The 21223-nt window shown below is 37.4% G+C and overlaps 1 protein-coding gene across 2 annotated transcripts in view; it reads right to left on the reverse strand.

The window, feature by feature from the left end:
* TWSG1 (twisted gastrulation BMP signaling modulator 1) overlaps positions 1-21223 on the reverse strand; it is a 67357-nt gene that overhangs the window by 32815 nt on the left and 13319 nt on the right. For both annotated transcript variants that reach the window (XM_063653904.1, XM_054460966.2), the window contains exon 3: positions 9209-9308. In XM_063653904.1, coding sequence (XP_063509974.1) covers positions 9209-9308 — 100 coding nt within the window. The remainder of the gene's footprint in view (positions 1-9208; positions 9309-21223) is intronic.

Consider the following 21223-nt stretch of genomic DNA (forward strand, 5'->3'; position numbering starts at 1 on the left):
CCCAGGCTGGAGTGCAATGGCACTATCTTGGCTCACTGTAAACTCCGCTGCCTGGGTTCAGGCAATTCTCATGCCTCAGCCTCCTGAGTAGCTGGGATTACAAGTGTGTGCCACCACACTCAACTAATTTTTTTTTTTTTTTTGAGACAGAGTCTCGCTCTGTTGCCCAGGCTGGAGTGCAGTTGCATGATCTTGGCTCACTGCAAACTTCACCTCCCAGGCTCAAGCGATTCTCCTGCCTCAGCCTCCTGCGTAGCTTAGCTGGGACTACAGGTGTGTGCTACCATGCCCAGCTAATTTTTGTATTTTTAGTAGAGACAGAGTTTCACCATGTTCACCAGGCTGGTCTCAAACTCCTGACCTCAGGTGATCTGCCCTCCTTGGCCTCCCAAAGTGCTGGGATTACAGGCGTGAGCCGCCGTGCCCAGCCAATTTTTGTATTTTTAATAGAGATGGGGTTTCACTATGTTGGCCAGCCTGATCTTGAACTCCTGACCTCAAGTGATCTACCTGCCTCAGCCTCCCAAAGTGCTGGAATTACAGACGTGAGCCACTGCACCCAGCCCAAAGCAATACAAATTAAAACCACAATAATGGCCAGGTGTGATGGCTCATGCCTGTAATCCCAGCACTCTGGGAGGCTGAGGCGAGTGGATCATGAGGTCAAGAGTTCAAGACCAACCTGGCCAAGATGGTGAAATCCTATCTCTACTAAAAACACAAAAAAATTTGCCAGGCATGGTGGCTGGCGCCTGTAATCTCAGCTACTTGGGAGGCTGAGGCAGAGAATTGCTTGAATCCAGGAGGCAGAGGTTGCAGTGAGCCAAGATCATGCCACTGCACTCCAGCCTGGGTGACAGAGTGAGGTTCCATCTCAAAAAACAAAACAAAACAAAACAAAAAAACACCACAATAAGATATTACCTCATACCTTTTAGAAGGGCCATTATAAAAAAGATGAAAGGCAACAAGTGTTGGAGAGGGAGGGCATGGAGAAAAGGGAATCCTTGCACACTGTTGATGGGAATGTAAATTAGTACAACCATTATGGAGAACAGTATGGAGGTTCCTAAAAAAATTAAAAATAGAACTAGCTCAGTATGTCAAAGAGATGTTTGCACTCTCATGTTCCCTGCAGCATTATTCACAATAGTCAAGACAAAATCAACCTAATTGTCCAAAAATGGATAAGGAAAATGTGGTATATATGTACAATGTGGTATATTTATATAATATAAAATACAGTTCCACTTTATATACAATGGAATACTATTCAGCCTTAAAAAAAGAAGGAAATCCTATCAGTGGCTCCCAACCTTTTTGGCACCAGGACTGGTTTCGGGATGAAACTGTTCCACCTCAGATCATCAGGCATTAGATTCTCATAAGGAGCATACAACTGAGACCCCTCGTATGTGCAGTTCACAATAGGATTCGAGCTCCTGTAAGAATCCAATACTGCCACTGACCTGACAGGAGACGGAGCTCAGGTGGTGACGCTCGCTTGCCTGGTGTCACCTCCTGCTATGTGGCCCGATTCCTAAGAGGCAGCAGACTGCTACTGGTCCATGGCTCAGGGGTTGGGGACCCTGATTTACAACAACAACATGGATGAACCTGGAGGACACTATGTTAAGTAAAATAAGCTAGACACAGAAAGGCAAATACCGCATGATTTCACTTATATGTGGAATCTAAAAAAGTTGAACTCATAGAAGCAGTAAGCAGAATGGTTACCAGGAGCTGAGGAAAGGGGAGGTGTCCATCAAATAATGCAAAATTTCAGTTAGAGAGAAATAATAAATTCAAGAGATCTATTGTACAACATGGTGACTATAGCTAATAACAATGTATTATATTCTTGAAAATTGCTGGCTGGGCACAGTAGCTCACACCTGTAATCCCAGCACTTTGGGAAGCCAAGGCGGGAGAATCACTTGTGTCCAGGAATTCAAGACCAGTCTGGATAACACATTGAGACCCCATCTCTACAAAAAATTTAAAAATTAGCCAGGCGTGGTAGCATAGTGCCAGCTACTCAGGAAGCTGAGGTGGGAAGATCACTTGAGCTCAGGAGGTTGAGGCTGCAGTGAGGTGTGATAGCATCACTGCACTCCAGCCTGGGTGACAGAGACCCTATCTCAAGAAAAAATAAAAAAGAAAATTGCTAAGAGAGTAGATTTTAAGTGTTCTCACCATACACAGAAAAGGTAAGGTAATGTATGTTAATTAGCTCTATGTAGCCATTCCACAATGTATACATATTTCAAAATAACCTGTTGCACTGGGTAAATATATACAATTTTTATTTGTCAATTAAAATTAATAATAATAAATGATGTATCTAAATAATTTGCATAGTTTTTCTTAAAACAAAAAATAGAAAATTTGAACTCCTAGCACCTATTTATTCCTTAATATTAGAAAAGTAACATGTTGGAGTGAAGCAAGACAGAAATCCATTCTATGCAGGAACCAATGGATCTGCCTGGATCTGACCTGAGATACGAGAGAAAGTCATAACGAAAAACCTGGATGTTCTAAAAGGAAGATGCCAAGACCCGTCAAGGTTAGTACTGGAACTGTAGCCCTGAGTTCAAAGTCAGAGTTCAAGGAATTTGCCTAACAAAGAGCAGGATTAAAGAAGAAACATTTGATCCACTAGGTGGTAGAGCCTGTCCCAGGGTTGTGTTCCCAGTGCAGAGCTATCTGATCCTGTTTTCCTGGGTTTTGCAGGCACTGTGCCTGTTGCCTGACATCACCCACCTTTTCTGGCTCTTTCCCTGTGCCCCTTTCTTCCATTCACCACAGCGACATCTAGGATCTATGAGTTGGTGTGGCAAAATGAGCCAAGCTGTGGTTGCTAAGCAGGTTTTCAGCAGGCTTCCCAGCCTGGTCTTGGAGCTTATGATGCTTCCAATTTATTAAGTATAACAAATGATCTTGGTACTATAAAGAATCTGCTATTTCTAGATCAACATTATACAAACAGTGCACCACTGAATTATAGGGTTCCATGACATGCTAAATGGGTGGTTCAAGATGAAAAAGTTCATGCCTGCCATGTTTTATTTATTGGCACAAGTTATTAATTTTTTCTTTTATTTTTTTGAAACAGGGTCTTCATCTGTCACCCAGGCTGGAGTGCAGGGGTGCAATTATAGCTCACTACAGCCTCAAACTCCTGGGCTCAAGTGATCCTCCTGTCTCAGCCCTCCAAGTAGCTAGGACTACAGGCATGCATCATTATGCCCAGTCAATTTTTTGTTTTTTTATTTTGTAGAGACAGAGTCTCCCTATGTCGCCCAGGCTGATCTTGAACTCCTGGGCTCAAGCGATCCTCCCACCTAGGCCTCCCAAAGTGCTGGGATTACAGGTGTGAGCCTCTGTGCCTGGCCTAGTTTTTTTCTTTTCCTTTCTTTTTTTTTTCTTTTTCTTTTTTTTGAGTTAAAGTCTCACTCTGCCGCCTAGGCTGGACTGCAGTGACTCAGACATGGCTCAGTACAGCCTGAACCTCCTGGGCTCAAGTGATTCTCCTGCCACAGCCCCCGTTCCCACCCAAGTAGCTGGGACTACAGGCACATGCCACCCATGCACAGCTAAATTTTGTATTTTTTGTAGAGACGGGGTTTTGCCATGTTGTCCAGGTTGGTCTCAAACTTAAGTGATCCGCCTGCCTTGGCCTCCCAGAGTACTGGGATTATAGGCACAAGCAACTGTGCTCAGGCAATTTTTTCTTATAATTTAACATTTCCCATAGAATTCAACATTTATTTATTTATTTAAAAAAAATTTTTTTAGAGATAGGGTCTTACTCTGTTGCCCAGGTTGGAGTGCTGTGGTGCAATCAGAGCTCACTGCAGCCTTGACCTCCTGGGCTTAGTAATCCTCCTGCCTTAACCTCCCAAGTAGCTGGGACCATATGTGCATGCCACCACACCCAACTAATTAATTTTTATTTTTGGTAAAGGTGGGGTCTCCTTATGTTGCCTAGGGTGGTCTTGAACTCCTGGGCTCAAGTGATCCTCCTGCTGTGGCCTCCCAACGTGCTGGAATGACAGGAATGAGCCATCATGCTTAGGCAGAATCCAACTTTTAATGCACATTAAACATGAATCAAAAGTTACAATGTCTTAATGCCATTAAAGAGTCTACTATTAAATCATTCATCATTTCGTGTTGTTCTAAAATGTATTTTAAGCTACTATGTAGTAGTGTAGGATTCCATTTACATTATACAGAAAAATTCCAGCTAATAACTGCAGAAGTAATGATAAAAACAGAAAATCATTGTTCTACAACTTTTTTTCTTCTTCTTTTTTTTTTTCTTTTTTGAGACAGAGTCTCGCTCTGTCATCCAGACTGGAGTGCAGTGGCACGATCTCGGCTCACTGCAACCTCTGCCTTCTGGGTTCAAGCGATTCTCCTGCCTCAGCCTCCCTTGTAGCTGGGATTACAGGTGCCCTACCACCACACCTGGCTAATTTTTGTATTTTTAGTAGTGACGGGGTTTCGTCATGTTGGCTAGGCTGGTCTTGAATTCCTGACTTAAGGTGATTCGCCCCCTCTTGGCCTCCCAAAGTGCTGGGATTATACGCGTGAGCCACCACACCTGGCTGTTTTACAACTTCTAATGAAGTAGCTGACTCAGGCAATGGTCATCAAGAAGGGGTGAAATCACCGGGTGAAAGGCTGATGGGGACCTTTATCACAAAGGGGTCAGACTTTCACCGTCGGAACTCATGGGATCAATTTTAGCATTACTAAAAGCAGGACGTCTGGATATTGTTTGCCTTTGTGTACACTGTACCAGTGTTCCCTCCTCCCAAAAACTGAGCCTCAATCTAATCAAGCCTTTATATCTAACTTCCAGACTATAGGAAATAGAAAAGACCAATTAACAAGTTAAATAACCAAAAGAAGCAATCAGCCAAATCCAGAATGTGGTTTATTTTGAAGAAACCAATCATGACTGACTAGTTTCTTCAAAAAGCCAATGGAATATTAAAGGATGGGAGAGAGGGGGAAGAGAAACTGTTTTAGAATAAAATAAACTTAAGAAATCTAACAACCAAATACAGTGAGTAATCTTTGTTGGATCTTGATTTGAGTAAAACAACTGTAAAAAACATTTAGTCAATCAGTGAAATCTAAGTATGATCTGAGTGGTATTAGACGATATTAAAGAAGTACTGTTAAATGGCCGGGTGCGGTGGCTCACACGTGTAATCCCAGCACTTTGGGAGGCTGAGGAGGGCAGATCACTTGAGGTCAGAAGTTCGAGACCAGCCTGGCCAACATGGTGAAACCCCATCTGTACAAAAAAATACAAAAAATTATCTAGATATGGTGGCGTGTGTCTGTAGTTCCAGCTACCTGGGAGGCTGAGGCAGGAGAATCACTTGAACCCGGGAGGTGGAGGTTGCAGTGAGCCAAGATTGTGCCAGTGCACTCCAGCCTGGGCAAGAGAGCAAAACTCTGCCTCAAAAATAAAAATAAAAATAAAATAAAGGTGTGCTGTTAATTACATTAGGCATAGTAATGACATTGTGTTATGTAAAAACTCTTTTTTTGAGATGTATAACTAAAGGACTTCAGGGATAATAGTGAAATGATTTACTCTGTAATACCTAAGCAAAACAAAAAGGTTGTGGGGGAAGATAGAGACACATACCAACAAACAGATGAATGGATGAAACAAGTCTGGCAATGTATTAATGACTATCGGAACAGGTAGTACGTATAGCAGATCACTGTACTCTCTATTTTTGTGCACATTTGGAAAAGTAAAAACAGTAAAAAAAGAAGAAAGAGCTTGTGGGTGGAGATCTAGGATCCAAAACCCACAGGATTTCAGGAATATGCTGGACAGCAAAGATTAAAATCAACTATGGTGGTTACTCTTACCTTAAGAAAAAATCAGAAAAGAGAAGCTCTTATACAAGGGAGCCACAGGGGAAAGTTTCCTAGAGAAAGTATGGCTGAAGTCCACAGAATGAGAGAGGAAAGGAAGGCTGCACTCTAATTTGAGTTCTCTCAGAGGTCTGTGCCCCACCCATGAAAAGTATGGGGACTATTTCAACTTAGGAAGGAGGAGCAGCCGCAGGTTTGCAAAGGATGTTAAGAGAGCCTAATTTGGAAGAGAGCTGCCTACAAGGAGGAGGATTGCTGTATAAATAGAACTGGAATATCTCAATTTTATCCTAGAAAGTAGAAAGATTAACTTAATTGAAAATGAAAGATAAAATTACATTATGAACTTACTCAAAGTTTAAAACTGGACATCCAACCCTTAAAGGTAAATAAGCTTTTTTTAAAAAAATGAGAACTAGCCTGCAAGCATACCAGTTGCTTCTAAAATTGTAGAGATATAAGCATGTATAATTATTCTTTCTCAGTGGAAAAAAATGCAGAACTCTCTTCCTAAAAGAAGACGCTGAACAGCACTGTCATCATGGTGTGATGGTTAAGACACACACAAATATAACACACATACACTCACATTCATACACTCACACAAACACTCTCACACACATACATACACATTATTTTAGGCAATGCTATTAATAAAAGTTCATTTGTGTATTTTGGCATCCATGTTTAAATTAAATTCTTATGTGTGAGGCTGGGCACATTGGCTCATGCCTGTAATCCCAGCACTTTGGGAGGCTGAGGCAGGTGGATCACTTGAGCCCAGGAGTTCGAGACCAGCCTGGGCAACATGGCGAAACCCTGTCTCCACCAAAACTATAAAAATCAGCTGGGTGTTGTGGCTCATGCCTGCAGTCCCACCTACTTGGGAGGCTGAGGCAGGAGGACTGCTTGAGCCCAGGATGTTGAGCCTGCAGTGAGCCATGATCACACCACTGCACTCCAGCCTAGGCAACATAGCAAGACCCTGTCTCAAAAAAAAATCTTATGTGTGTATATCAGAGATTAAGATGACTATTTCCTCTTTTTTAGTTCATTGTACATATTAAATTAATATACAGTTAATGACCTAAAATAATTCAAAGCTAGCTGTTAGAGATATCAAGATGAATATAAGAGGACAGAGGAAAAGATACTTCTGCCCCCCATTCTCTCAGAATTCACTACAAAACACTAAAGAAAAACAAGAAATGGAAACACTAACCCTATCTGTGGAGAACCTAAGAGCTAAAGATACCTGACTGAGCAGAGTCTTCACACAGGCCATGCACCCCACAGAACCCTGAGGAGACTCAGGAGCTGGAGGCGCCAGAGTGGCAGAGGCAAGCCTATTCTGTGGGGTATTTACACCTTCAGGTCCCTGTCTCTTCTTCCACAACTGTAGGAGATGAGAGAGTTATTCTTTAGAGAAATTAAACCAAAGAGGCCCTGGACTGGGAATGCCAAAAATGGCAAAGGGTAGAGATGAGTATGGGAACAAAACAAGGAAAGTAAATAAAAGTATGCTTACTGTTTACTGCGACCTCACCCCTCAGGTTCCCAGAACATTTGCAGCCTGGCATATTGCCCCTTACACCAGCCTCAACCCCAGCAGGAAACCAGGAGATCTTTCTCTAGAAAAAATGTGCAACCCCAAAGGGAAAGATCTATAGACATGAAATAGAGGGCTCGTCAGTGAAAAAGGCAGTTCATCCTCCAACCACCTTTTCATGAGGCAAACTAGATTCCATGCCCTGTCCATGGATTAAGTACTCCCAGTCCGCTTTGGAGTACCTAAATTCTACAAAGGAATAGACAGCCAAGGGTCACCAGACACCTGAGAAAATGGAAACCATGCAAGGAGTAGAAGGAAAAAACTCAACAGCAACCACAAAACAGTACAATTAAGAATTCCAGAAAGATAAGAAAAATGTTACATATAAAACAAGAACAGTATGTTCCTTAAAAAGGGACAATCAGAGAAGGGCTCTTGGAAATTAAAAAAGGAAGTAAAAATTTAAAAAATTAATACAAGGGTGAAAAGATTAGGAAATCTCTCAAGAAGTACACCGTACACCCAAAATACAGAAAGACAGATAATGGGGTAACTCATTTAATTAATTAGTGCTTACATTATTATGCATCAAATGAGTATATAATATTATTAATTCATTAGAATGATTATTAAGGTAAATACTGATTTCACTAGAAGGAGTGATAAAATCACATTGGGAAGATTAAGAGATAAGAGAACTAAATGCTTGTCTACCATAAGAGGAAGTCAACTGATAGTTTCTAAAATCAAAGAATCAAGAGAGTAGTATAGGGTTATTATTCAGAATTATGGAAGCAGTGCAACGCTGAAAAGTTGAAATACACAGAAATACAATGTTCTGTATGTTTACTATATCTCGCACACATACTTGTTTATGCGCATAAACTACATTTATATTCCTTAAAGTCTCTTAAAGCCAAGGATTCTGTGATAAGAAATATTAAGAAGTCTCCCGTGGTATCAACTTACCAACACAGTCACAGCACTCGTGTTGGCTTGGAAAGAAGTGAGATGGGATTGTTTTAGTACTATGTGACTTAAAAAGTATATGCATATAGCCTATTTCGATAAAAGATAATGTAAAAAAGATCAATATGACGATATTCCTGTTCTTAAGGAGTTGATACTCTGTTGAAAAAACATACAAAACAACAATTATAGGAGCATGCAATAAATGATCTCTCAGAAGCATAGAGGATCCTCTATATCAGTCAAATAAGGAAGGTTTCCAAGGAAAGGGGATACTTGAACTGGGGTTTTAAAAGTTAAAAATGAGTTAACTGGTCAGAGAAGGGCCGACAGGTGTTTCTTCCCACACACGTAAGTTTTCTTTCTAACACACAAATGATAGCATTCTATAAACATAATTTTGAACCTGACTTTTTTTACTTAACACATCTTGGAGAATGTTTCTTCTTATAAAACCTACTTCTTATTAAAAACAAAACAAAATGCTGCTGCTTATAAAAAATTCAACAGTATAAAAACTTTCAGAATAAAAAGTTAAACATTCTGCCTTGGCTCCCCATTCCTACTTCCCAAGGATAAGCACTTTTAAATACATGTATAGGTAAATACTACTGAATACAATTGAGTGTAAAAATACAATGTTCTGTGTGTTTACTATATCTCACACACATACTTGATTATGTGCATAAACTACATTTATATTCCTTAAAGTCTCTTAAAGCCAAGGATTCTGTGATAAGAAATATTAAGAAGTCTCCCTTGGTATCAACTTACCAACACAGTCACAGCACTCGTCCCAAAGGGCCCCAAGACACAGCATGCACTCCTTACAGCAGGAGCAGTTGCCTTCTCCCGGCCGGCACTGGCAGAGCTCCTAGAAACAAGACAGATGTTAAACTTCAAATTCCAAATAATTATATATAAAACTGCTACTTTTTAAGCAAAAAACCCTGCCATATTTGCATTTACAGTAATGTATTCTTGACATAATTTTTTATTCAACATTATTTTATTCAACATTATTAACTATTCATCAGAACATAAATATCTACAATGTCACATAGATTTTTTTTGGACATTCAGTGAACATACTTTGAATGCTTTTACCTTATTTTGAAATAAGGAAAATATTTTATTTTATAACCCATAACTTGACTACCCACACCACCTCAACGAATAATTCAGTACAAGAACAAAACCTGCTTCTCAGCTATTATATTCATTGTCCAAATTTAAACAAATAGCCAACTTGTAGGGCTCCTCAATATGTAAAACGTGAGTAAAAGAACTTTGGAAACTCTATTTTTATTGTTCCATGATACAGAAAACAGTGTGCTAGGTATGGTAGATTATTTACAAAGAAGGTGGCAATTATTCCCCTCTCTAGGTCTCCCCTCTTTGCAATGTAGCTTCGCAGCTCCTCTGATCAAAGGACAGGGTCAATTTCTAGACCTCTTGAATTTACGTGATCCTGAGATTCACTTTGGTCAACAGAGTTTGGTGGACATGAGATTATGTCACTTCTGAGTTTAGACCTCAAGAAGCCTTGAGTACATCCACACTTTCTCTTAGAACTTTGCCCAGCTGCCACGTGAAGCCAGGATATAGCCATGTGGACAAGTCAGTCCACCTGGGGCCATCCTAGATCAGCCAGCTTCAAACCAACCAGCAGCTGCCAACAGACATGGGAATAAGGCCAGAAAACCACCCAGCTGATCCAGTCTCAAACTGTCAACCCACAGAAACAAGAAAGAGTTAAATAAATGGCTATTGTTTTAACCCACTAAACTTTAGGGTGGTTTGTTATTCCACAAGAGCTAAGATAGCTTGCTCTGTACATGAAGTTCTAAAGCAATTTCTTTAGCACTTGCCCCTGCCCTCCCCCTGCCACCAGACTGCCAGTCCTGAACAAACCCAACTGAAATGGAAATTCCATAGCCACCACTGATTACTTGCTTTCCCTGGTTTAAGATACCATATATATTTATAAGAAAAACATTAATATTTTATTATTTTGGTGGAAATAACTTATGACAAAACTGATTTTACTCTCAGGCTTAGAAGGAACTTCACAGGTCAACAAAATCATCCTTCCATCTAACACCTGAATCGCTTCTATAGTGTTCCATCAACATATGGCCATTGCAGCCCACAGCTGACAAGGAACTTAATGATCCAAAGTAGCCGATCCTAATCTTATAAAGTTTTAAGTGTTTTCTTTTGTTGAACTGAAGCCTGATTCCCAGAAGCCTGCTCCTTAAGACCCCCCTCCTCCAAATATAATTTCTCTTCAACAAAGCCATTCTAATTTTTCATGGCACCTGCACTGGACAGTTTGGAATGTCTGCCCTGATTGGCTGCCACCTGCCTTTGATTCCCACCCTGTTTGTCTGCAGCTCTGTTTTGAACTATATGATCTTTCTTCTCTCTGGCTACAAATAATTGGAACACAGGTAAAAAACAGACTGTAGCTGGTCAATCAGATTGTCTTCCCAGATTCTGGAAGTAAGACATAGATAATTGTCAATCTCTGTTAGGAATTCGAACTAGGGGATCATACAAAGCTGGTGCTGGGGAGGCCATTTCAAAATAAGAGGTAAAAAATTATCCTGTGGCCCCCCACTCCTACTTTCCAAAGATAAGCACCATTCATGGCACCATTCATGGTCACAAGGAGAAGAAAAGGGAGGGAAGACGCCACTCTGATTCCTAATAATGCTCTAGTTCTTGGTTCTAGTCCTTTGCAGCCAGCTGCACTTCCTGTTCTTAGAGATACTGTTATCAGTTGGAGATATTCTTCACTGAGATATTCATATCAATTGGAGTAGGCTTTATTTATTTCCAACCAAAAAAGCCCTGTTTAAAACAAAATGATTTCTATTTTTATTCCATGTCCTCATTTTAGATCAAATACTCCCATGGTTTCTTCACTTGTTCCCCATGACGTGATGTTAACCCTGCCATTAGCTTTGTCATTAGGTGAAAGTGTGGTAATCTTAAATCATCATCATCCGCATCCCCCCCTTCCCTGCTCCTCCTCCTTATGGCATAATGTAACCAGCCAAGAAGGAGAGAATCCCGCTTACCTCCTTGATTGTGAACACTAGTTTTTAAAATTAAAGAAGCCTAAAATTTGTTTGTTTGGGGTAGCAATATGCTGTCAGCAACTGTGCTACTTTCAAACCATTCCAACAAATCATTTCAGTAAGATTTTAAAAATCTGAGACCTAATGGAATGCTATTGATATGCATGTTTTTAAAAATTAACTAGTGCAATATAACTATTATTTCTCATTTCTGTACCTCAATACTGTGCTTTTAAAATGTAAACACAGATCATAATATTTATCCCTATTAAATTCATCTTATTATATTTCTACACTATTAGAGTCAGCCTATTATTCTAATATGACATTTTTTGCAGCACTGATTTTAATTCCTTGGGTTTTGTTGTTGTTTTTTGTCTCCAAAAGTCCCCTGGCTAATTATACAGCACTTTCAAGAATCAACACTTGTGCTATTTTCTAACTAATTCATTAGTTTGATGTTAAGTGTATATGTGTGACCTAATATATGCACATTGTAATATTTTAGTACTGCAGAATTTTGTACACTCAGGCTGCATTCATGTGACATAGACATTAGGTAACTTTGCTGGGCCTATTAGAAAGAGAGGGACTGAAAGGGCAGAGACTTAATGAGAAGTATAGCTGCTTCATCACAAAACTGGTGATGCCTGATTCAGATAAGCTCAAACTTAGTTGGAAATGTAGAAAAACAAGAGTTGCCAAAGCTATACTTTGTCTTTGGAGTAAGAGAACATTTTCTGAGTACACACTTTTTAGAAACAGCATCAAATAAGAGTACTAACAATCTTTTTTTTTTTTTTTTAGATTTATAAAGGTTAGCATTTAGTCACAAGAAATAAAGCTTTTTAAAAAATTTTAATTTACTTTATATGTAGAAAATATCCTTTCACTATCTTAGTTGCTTATACAGGTTGAGTATTCCTTATCTGAAATGCTGGGCACCAAAAGTGTTTCGGATTTTTGAGTTTATTTGGATTTTGTAATATTTGCATTATACCAGTTGAACATTCCGTATCCAAAAATCTAAAGTCTTTCAATGAGCATTTCCTTTGATGTCATGTCGATGCTCAGAAAGTTTCTGATTTTGGAGCATTCTGGATTTCAGATTTTTGGATTTGAAATGCTCAACCTGTATGTATATTATTAACTAAACTAACTCAGGAGAAACAAATTAGAAAAGTAACAAATTTATTCAAAGAATACAGTCTTTCCTTTTTCTGCAGCTTCCAAATGGTAGCTTGCTAAATGAATTACTGTATATTATGCCAAATAATTTTTTTAAATGAATGTCAATTTAATGGTTCCCATTAGAGAAATCTGAGTCTGTGAAGCATTCATTATGCCTTTTACTGTCAGGTATTTGTGAAGTGTTTTAAACTAGAATGAAAAGGTGGGTGAAAATGAGATTACTGTGAACAAATGGAAAGTTAAAACTAACAGCCTATTTAAAAGTTGCTTGAACTTGCCCAGGTTATCTAGCTCTGAAGATTAAATGTATTTCACACTCTCTTAATAGATGCCCGTCCTGCACTTTTACATACTGGTGTAAGAGAGTAATATGCTGTAGTCATATGCTTACTGCTTTATAATTTAGTGATAGAATACAACGTGAAAAGCTATGGTAAGGAGAAACAAGAAGGAAACAACAGAGATAAGCTTTCATTACTGTACAATTAAAGAGACAAAAATCCAGTTTAAGACTTTAATGGTAAAAACTACTATTAAAACTTGTTGGACACCAAACAACAATATCCTGGCTAATATTTTTCTTTCTTTCTATCTTACTACAGAAAAGACTAAAAAACCATTGTCTTAATAAAGCAGAAATTTAATCACCATAAATTAAGAAATGTTCATAATTTGGGTAAATGAGCCTCCACATACATCAAATACTCTCTATTCTTCATAATTCACGTCAGCATTCTTTTTAGGAGACTGGCAAATATGAAAAACAAGCTCCTCAAACCGACCTTTTGAAAACAGAGTTTGTGCCTGAAAACAGCATTTGTGCCTTTTCCATTTTCAAAAACACACCTCTTACTTTTCAGGAGAAATATAATAGGCAAATTTAACAGATGGCATTTAAAGTCTTACTGCAAATCAAGAGAGCAAAAATATGTCTACTCTATGACTACTGTTTTTAAGTCAAGAAACAAATTGAAACAATGAATTTCCACATGCAAATAATTATAAATAGCAGCTTTATGAAGCTCATCAAGTAATTCATTCTTTTCTATTCATTCTACATGCCCTTAAAAATCACATTATTGAATAATGTTTGGTTGTGAACATATTTAGAAATGTATAATATTTTTAACAGCAAGCAAGCTGCAGTTAGGATGAATGTTTCTAAATACAATAAACATTTGTAAAGTGCTTTGAACTCAAGTATTGAAAATACAAAAGAAAAAACAACTCAGAACAACTCTCAGTGATGAAACAAGGATTACAGAAAAACATAAAAACTGCCCCATTTAAATCAAGCAGAATCTGTTCTTCAGAATACTTAAAAAGAAAACTTTAGGCCGGGTGTGGTGGCTCACGCCTGTAATCTCAGCACTTTGGGAGGCCGAGGCGGGCGGATCACAAGGTCAGGAGATCGAGACCATCCTGGCTAACACGGTGAAACCCCGTCTCTACCAAAAAATACAAAAAATTAGCCGGGCATGGTGGCAGGCGCCTATAGTCCCAGCTACTCAGGAGGCTGAGGCAGGAGAATGGTGTGAACCCGGGAGGTGGAGTTTGCAGTGAGCTGAGATGGGGCCACTGCACTCCAGCCTGGACAACAGAGCGAGACTCTGTCTCAAAAAAAAAAAAGAAAACTTTACCCCTAGTTGTTTCAGTTATAAGAACACATGTCTTCTATAACCAGAAAGGCTAAAGTCAAGATAAAAAGAAAGGTTTTACCAAAATTTTAAAAGTATTTATTTAATTATATAAGACTTTGGAAAATATCTACTAGAGTAAAAAGAAAGAACCCTAAATTCCTCCCCCTTTGGTAAATTCCTATGCATGTCTAACAAAATAATGATTATATACTACCTTGATCTAAAAAAATAGCATTTCTCTATCACAAAAATCTGTCAACATAATTTAATCAGTGCATAATAGTACATCAATGTGCCAAAATTCAGAAACAGTGATTAAATTCTTAATCCTTTCCACACCTTGTCCACTTTCTCATTTTTTATCGCCTTCATAAACTTCATCAGTTTCTATTTTACTATTATTTCAAAGTCTCCACTCCTTACACAGAAAATATGGTAGAGCTGAAATTTAGAATTTTCTCTTTGGACTGGGTTATTTATATATTTTACTAACCTCACTATGACTAAATTTGGGTTCTGCTCAGTTGAATGGAACATGTGATCAAAACTAAACACCAAGTTCCCTGAAGTCCAAAATAAAGACTGACTCAATGCTTCCAATTATTTACTGCCACCACCTCCCCCAAAGTCCTTAAATGGGTTCTATTTAACCCTTACAGGCACTGTGCTAAGTATTTTATATGCATTGTCTTGAATCTCATAAAGATTCATGTCGTTATTATCCTTATTTTTTAAGTGAAGTCATGAAATTTATACAACTTCATTCAATTAGTGGCTAGAATTTGACCCCAGTTATGGCTAGGTATTCCTGTTTTGTAAACATTAAAATGAGAAATATAAAAGTTATTTTTCATTAAATTAATATTTTAATAATTACAGTTATTACTCTCTTAGAAAGAATAAGCCTATAATTAAACTTAGATAATTCTTTAGGTCGTTTAATCAAAGGCATTATTATATTTTTCACTCTCAGTACCTGAATACAACTAGAAATGCTATTGCCCAAGTTTAATCATTGTTTGTAAATGTAAAATTGGACTCATTGGCTAAGAGTTGCAAAACCAGTGACTTGGAATGTAATACTTAATTTTTTTTGTTGTCGCTTCAGCTGGTTAATGACTATATCTTCTGCTTCCCTAGTCTGCAAGTCACAGAGAAAGTGTGGTTGTTCCTCATGTGCAGAAGAGAAGGCTGAGAATGAGTGGTTTTATGATTTCTGTGAGTTCACACAACTGCGGCTTTGAAACAAGGTCTTCTGACTCAAGGCTTTTTCTACCACCACTGCTCTTGCATGTTAGAGGCAAGGTAATATGGTATAAGACATGTTTTATGTGTAAATAACTATGCTAGATGTTCTTAAAGTTTGGTAGACACATTGTTCAATAATTTTATGATGGAAAAAAATTAAAACTTTACACTAAATGGAAAACTGAAATTTATACATTTGAGCTACTCTCTATTGACCAGCATGAGTATTTAGAGAGAATTTGGCAAACTGTTTTAAAAGCTTATATGAAATGAAAGTCTGGCAGGATGAAAAGTTTGAGGGAAAAATCTAATCATTCAAAGTGTATTTTACTACATTTATATTAAGGAAAACCTTCAATATGACAGAGAATTTCAAATTTTTAAATGCCAGAAGACAGATTCAATCATCTTTAGAGAAGAATCTTATTCCATATACAGTCACGCTTTATCGCTTAAGGATAGGGATACATTCTGAAAAATGCGTCCTTAGGCAATTCTGTTGTTATATGAATATCAGTATATACTTATACAAACCTACGTAGTAGAGCCTGCTATAACCCTAGGCTATATGGTATGGCCTATTGCTCCTAGGCTACAAACCTGTACAGCATGTTACTGTTCTGAATACTGTAAGCAATTATAACACAATGGTAAATATTTGCATGTCTACACATATCTAAACATATAAAAGGTACAATAAAAATACAGTATTATAATCTTATGTGACCACCATCATATATGTTGTCTGCCATTGACCAAAATGTTGTTACACAGTGCCATGACTGTACAACTGACACTCTGGTGAGATATTAATTATTTATGCAAAATAAATTGAGGGGGAGGATACTTATCCAAGATTAAGATTAGACTTTAAGAGTTAACATTTATTGTATGAACTCCCAAATTTCTAGGCCAGAAATGGAAACTAACAACTTGAGGAAGAATCTTATTAATATTGACTCTCAGTTACTGATAAATATTTCCATTCTTGTTGCAAAGATCTGAGAGATTTGTTAACCCTGTTGCTATAATAAAACAAGGAAATACCATTGAAAACAACATTATATTCTAGTAAAGATAGCAAATGACTTGGACTTACAAGATCTGGTTTTAAGCCCATAAGCTGTTTGTAACCCTGAGTCTCGGTTTCCCAGTCATAAAAAAGGAATGGTGTTCCTGGATTTTCCCTTATAAACTTTGGCATCCCAATGAGATAACGAATATCAAAATGCTACAGTGACCCAGCAATCTCATTCCTAGGTATTTACTCAAGAAAAATTAAACATAGGTCCATAAAAAGACCCATATGGGAAAGTACCAGCATCATTCATAATTACTGAAAACTGGAAACCATGCAAGGTCCAACAACAAGTGAATGGATAAATTGCAGTACAACCACACAACGGAATCCTACTCATCAATAAAAAGGAAAGAACTACCCAATACGCACAATAATATGGATAAATCTCAAAGCATTATACTGAATGAAAGAAGCTAGACAGAACAAAAGGCTATATACTATATGATTCCTTTTATATAACATTCTGGAAAAGGCAAAACTATAGAGAAAAAAAATCAAATCAGTGGTTGCCAGGGGCTGAGGCTAGGGAAAAAGCTAGGTCCAACTACAAAGGGGGCACAAGGGAATGTTTTAGGGTGCTGAAAAATATTCTCTATCTTGATCGTAGTAGTAGTTACATGAGTATATGTTTGTCAAAAATCATAAAACTGTACATCTAAAAACAGTGAACAGGCCAGGAGCAGTGGCTCATGCCTGTAATCCCAGGATTCTGGGAGGCCAAGGTGGGTGCATTGCTTGAGCTCAGGAGTTTGAGACCAGCCTGGCCAATATAGCGAAACCCTGTCTCTACTAAAAAAATACAAAATTAGCTGGGGGTGGGTGATGCGTGCCTGTAATCCCAGCTACTCAGGAGGCTGAGGCAGGATAATCACTTGAACCCAGGAGGCGGAGGTTGCAGTGAGCTGAGATGGAGCCACTGTACTCCAGCCTGGGTGACAAAGCGAGACTCTGTCTCAAAAAACAAAAAAACAAAAAGACAAAAAAAAAAAAAAAACCCAGCATGGTACATTGGGGTTTCTTTATAAATTTTAAAGAAATAAACCTAAATTGAAAAATATAAAGCATTAAGTTGGTTTAAAGCAATGCAGAAGACAGTTCCAACTCTGAAAACATATGCTTTAATTTACTTTTAACCTAAAACTGAAATTTTCTAACCGAACATAATTTTTTTCAAAGAAACATAAAATAATGCTAGTGAAAATGTAAAACACAGAAGTTGTATATACCATAAAATTGCTAAAAATAATCTAAACAGAATAAAAACCAGAAGGAGCTATATCAAAATAGTAAGAGTAGTATGTGTTTGGATAATAGGACTAAGAATGTTTTACTCTTTTTTTCTACTTCTCTGTATTTTCTGAATTTGGGGGTAGAAAATATATTTTTATAATAGCAAATAAACATTTAATTTATTTGGATATTACGACTTCTTAAGATCCAGTTTAATTAACGTTTGAACAATTACAAAAGATATTCAAAAACACAAACTGAGGTTCTTAAATTAAGGAAACTATTTATAATATCTTGAGCTAAAAACAGAAATGTAGGAATAAATCTAATTAAGTATTTACTTGCATATTGTGTAAGCATAAGTAATCAATGAAGCATTATATTACACCTATGCTGACACTACTTTTACTTAGGTCAAATGAGTATTTTAAAATAAATAAATAAATAAAAAACAAAATATCTTCAATTAGCCCCTGCTCAAAAGAATAAACAATTATAATTAGATTGGGTTATAACAAATCTGTTTTGCCATATTAATGCTCTTTAAGGAGGGCATCACATGCATCTTCAAACCCAGGAGAGAAATACCAACCCAACCTCATTAGCATGTTGTTCTTTATAAATTCTAACTGATTGGTAAACTTTTGTCCTGAAAATAACATACACTTAAATGAATCAGTATTGAAAAGAGTACTTATTTTTGGCTAAATAAGTCAGCATACAAGTTCATGTATATATATGAAATACCAAAATATATCAAATAGTGCCTCTTTCTCACATAAACCTAGTAACAAACATTTAGATGCTAATCCTACTTACTGTACAAGTCCCCCAGTGAATTTCTTTAAAAGAATCCAGCTGGAGTGAGTTGGGAGTAGGTACAGATGAGACTGACCACATGTTGATCACTGTTGAGGCTGAGTAACGGGTAAATGGGGGGGTTCTTTTACAATTTTTCCTACTTTATGTATGTTTGAAAATGTCCGTGTGTCCCAATGAAATCCTCATTTTGTTTTAACAATGCAACAGGTGAAACAACTAGTGAAAATAAATTTTAATCTCCATTTATATATTAGCAGCTACTATAACTGCATTAAACATTTGGAGGGAAACAATGATTTATTCTTTCTTTAAATTATATCAGGCCTAACTCATTACCTTTGAACACTAATTTCAGAGATTTTCACGGGTGTTAACTGAAGCAAAACACGACAAAAATAGGTTAGCACCACAACTTTTTTTTTTTTTTTTTGAGATGGAGTCTCGCTCTGTTGCCCAGGCTGGAGTGCAGTGGCACGATCTTGGCTCACTGCAACCTCCACCTCCTGGGTTCAAGCAATTCTCCTGCCTCAGGCTCCTGAGTAGCTGGGATTACAGGTGCACGCCACCATGCTCGGCTAATTTTTGTATTTTTAGTAGAAACGGGGTTTCACCATGTTGGTCAGGCTGTTCTCAAACTCCTGACCTTGTGACCTGCCCGCCTCAGCCTCCCAAAGTGCTGGGATTACAGGCATGAGCCACTGCACCCAGCCATGGCACCACAACTTTTAAGAGCAGGAAAATGGGATGAAGAGGAAAGAAACAATTTAGGAAAATAATGTTCACGAGAGAAAAGAGAAAACATTTTACATTGTAAACCAAAATATTACTAGTGTACTAACAAATCAAGATAACTATAGCAAGAGACTAAAGTAGAATCTAATTTGCACTGATTAAGAAAAAAGAAGAAAAAGTTAATTCTTTAGTTTACTGTAATTAAGGAAGCCCTAAACTTACCTGAACTATTTATATTTTTAACTTAAGACAAAATATACTTTTAAAAGCTAGAATTATTAATGAGAAGTAAACTGTTTTAAAATTCCAACTTATTTCAGAAAACTTAAGATTTATTTAATAACTAAATCAATTTTTAGAATAAAAAAGCTGACTGTCAATTTAGCACATAAAAGCGCTAAATAAATGTTCAGACAACAAAGTACTAAAAAGACGCATTATTTCTGAACCCAATTTTGAATATTTTCATGAAATACAATGTTTATGTCATCCTAAAAACTATCATAAATATTAGCCAAAGTACTCACAAGTTAATATAGGGTTTTTCCACTGTTAATACAAAATGGGACTTGAGATTTCTGGGGTATAGCATAATATTGATCCAAATTTTAAAAATTATTTTCACAAAAGCAGCAGGGGAAAGTAGTAAAGATCTTCTTAAAGGAAAATCCCATATTACAAAATTTATTTTTTTCCTGAAACAGGATAGCTAAACCCCTCATTATATGAGCAAGGAAGTACACCAAGATGACAGTTTTACTTTCTTGATGTTTAAAGTTAGATTTCTTTCCTGTTAGAAGCACAAAATAAATATTTATATAGGGACCACCTTTAGGCACAGCAACTTGTAGGAGTGGCAGGAATGACTGTACTGCTTTGCAACCATGCTGGTAAAAAATATTTACATAAGAGCTTCCAAGGAAAATTTTTCATACTTAGTTATAAGTGTAGAGGATGCAATATAAACAAATGTTCTAATTTATCCTCATAGTACATCAGTTCAACATTACAAATGTTATTCGAACTAAACCAATTTAACAAAAAGAAATCTAAATTCCCTCTACAAGGGAACTAATATCTTTTTATAGACTTTTATAGCATTGCATCTTTGTCTTTCTTAAAGTACTTATCTTCCACCTTATTGTATTCATTTCTGTACATCTTCTGCAAGTTTAAGGAGAAAAGCAGCTCTCGTTATCTAAAATGTCAATGTGCCCTGTACTTCGCTGAACATGAAAGTGGAATTTTAATAACTCAGTATGTTGGAATGGAAAGCAAAGCCACAACAATGTTTAACCTTTTCAGGTTCATCAACTGCTGTGAGAACCTCCTGATAGCTGTGGACCTTTTCGCCAGAAAACTGTGCACAGGCAATTTTGAATATAATCCTGGGGATCTCCTGAATATAATCCAGGGATATCCCTTAAGAGGTCCAGGGCCCCAGTTAACAATCACTGGCACATGAAATACCAAGAGCCAAACCATTCTTCAACTAAAGAGAACAGGGATAAAAAGAGGATGTTCAAATTCAGGTTTCTATCAGATCAGTTAGGCTACTCCCACAACAGACCAAAAAGACAAGAACTAGACATCTACTGACCATCTACTCACGTCCAATCACAAGAAAATCAGCCAATCAAAATAAACAAATAACCAACAATTCTCTTCAGGAAGATTCCTAGCCTCAGAGCAGAGAACACATTCCAGCATCAAGGCCTTCCTTATCCCCAAGTGTTCTCTGCTCTAAGTCCCATCTAAA

The sequence above is a fragment of the Pongo pygmaeus genome, chromosome 17, assembly GCF_028885625.2.
Source record: "Pongo pygmaeus isolate AG05252 chromosome 17, NHGRI_mPonPyg2-v2.0_pri, whole genome shotgun sequence".
NCBI lineage: Eukaryota > Metazoa > Chordata > Mammalia > Primates > Hominidae > Pongo > Pongo pygmaeus.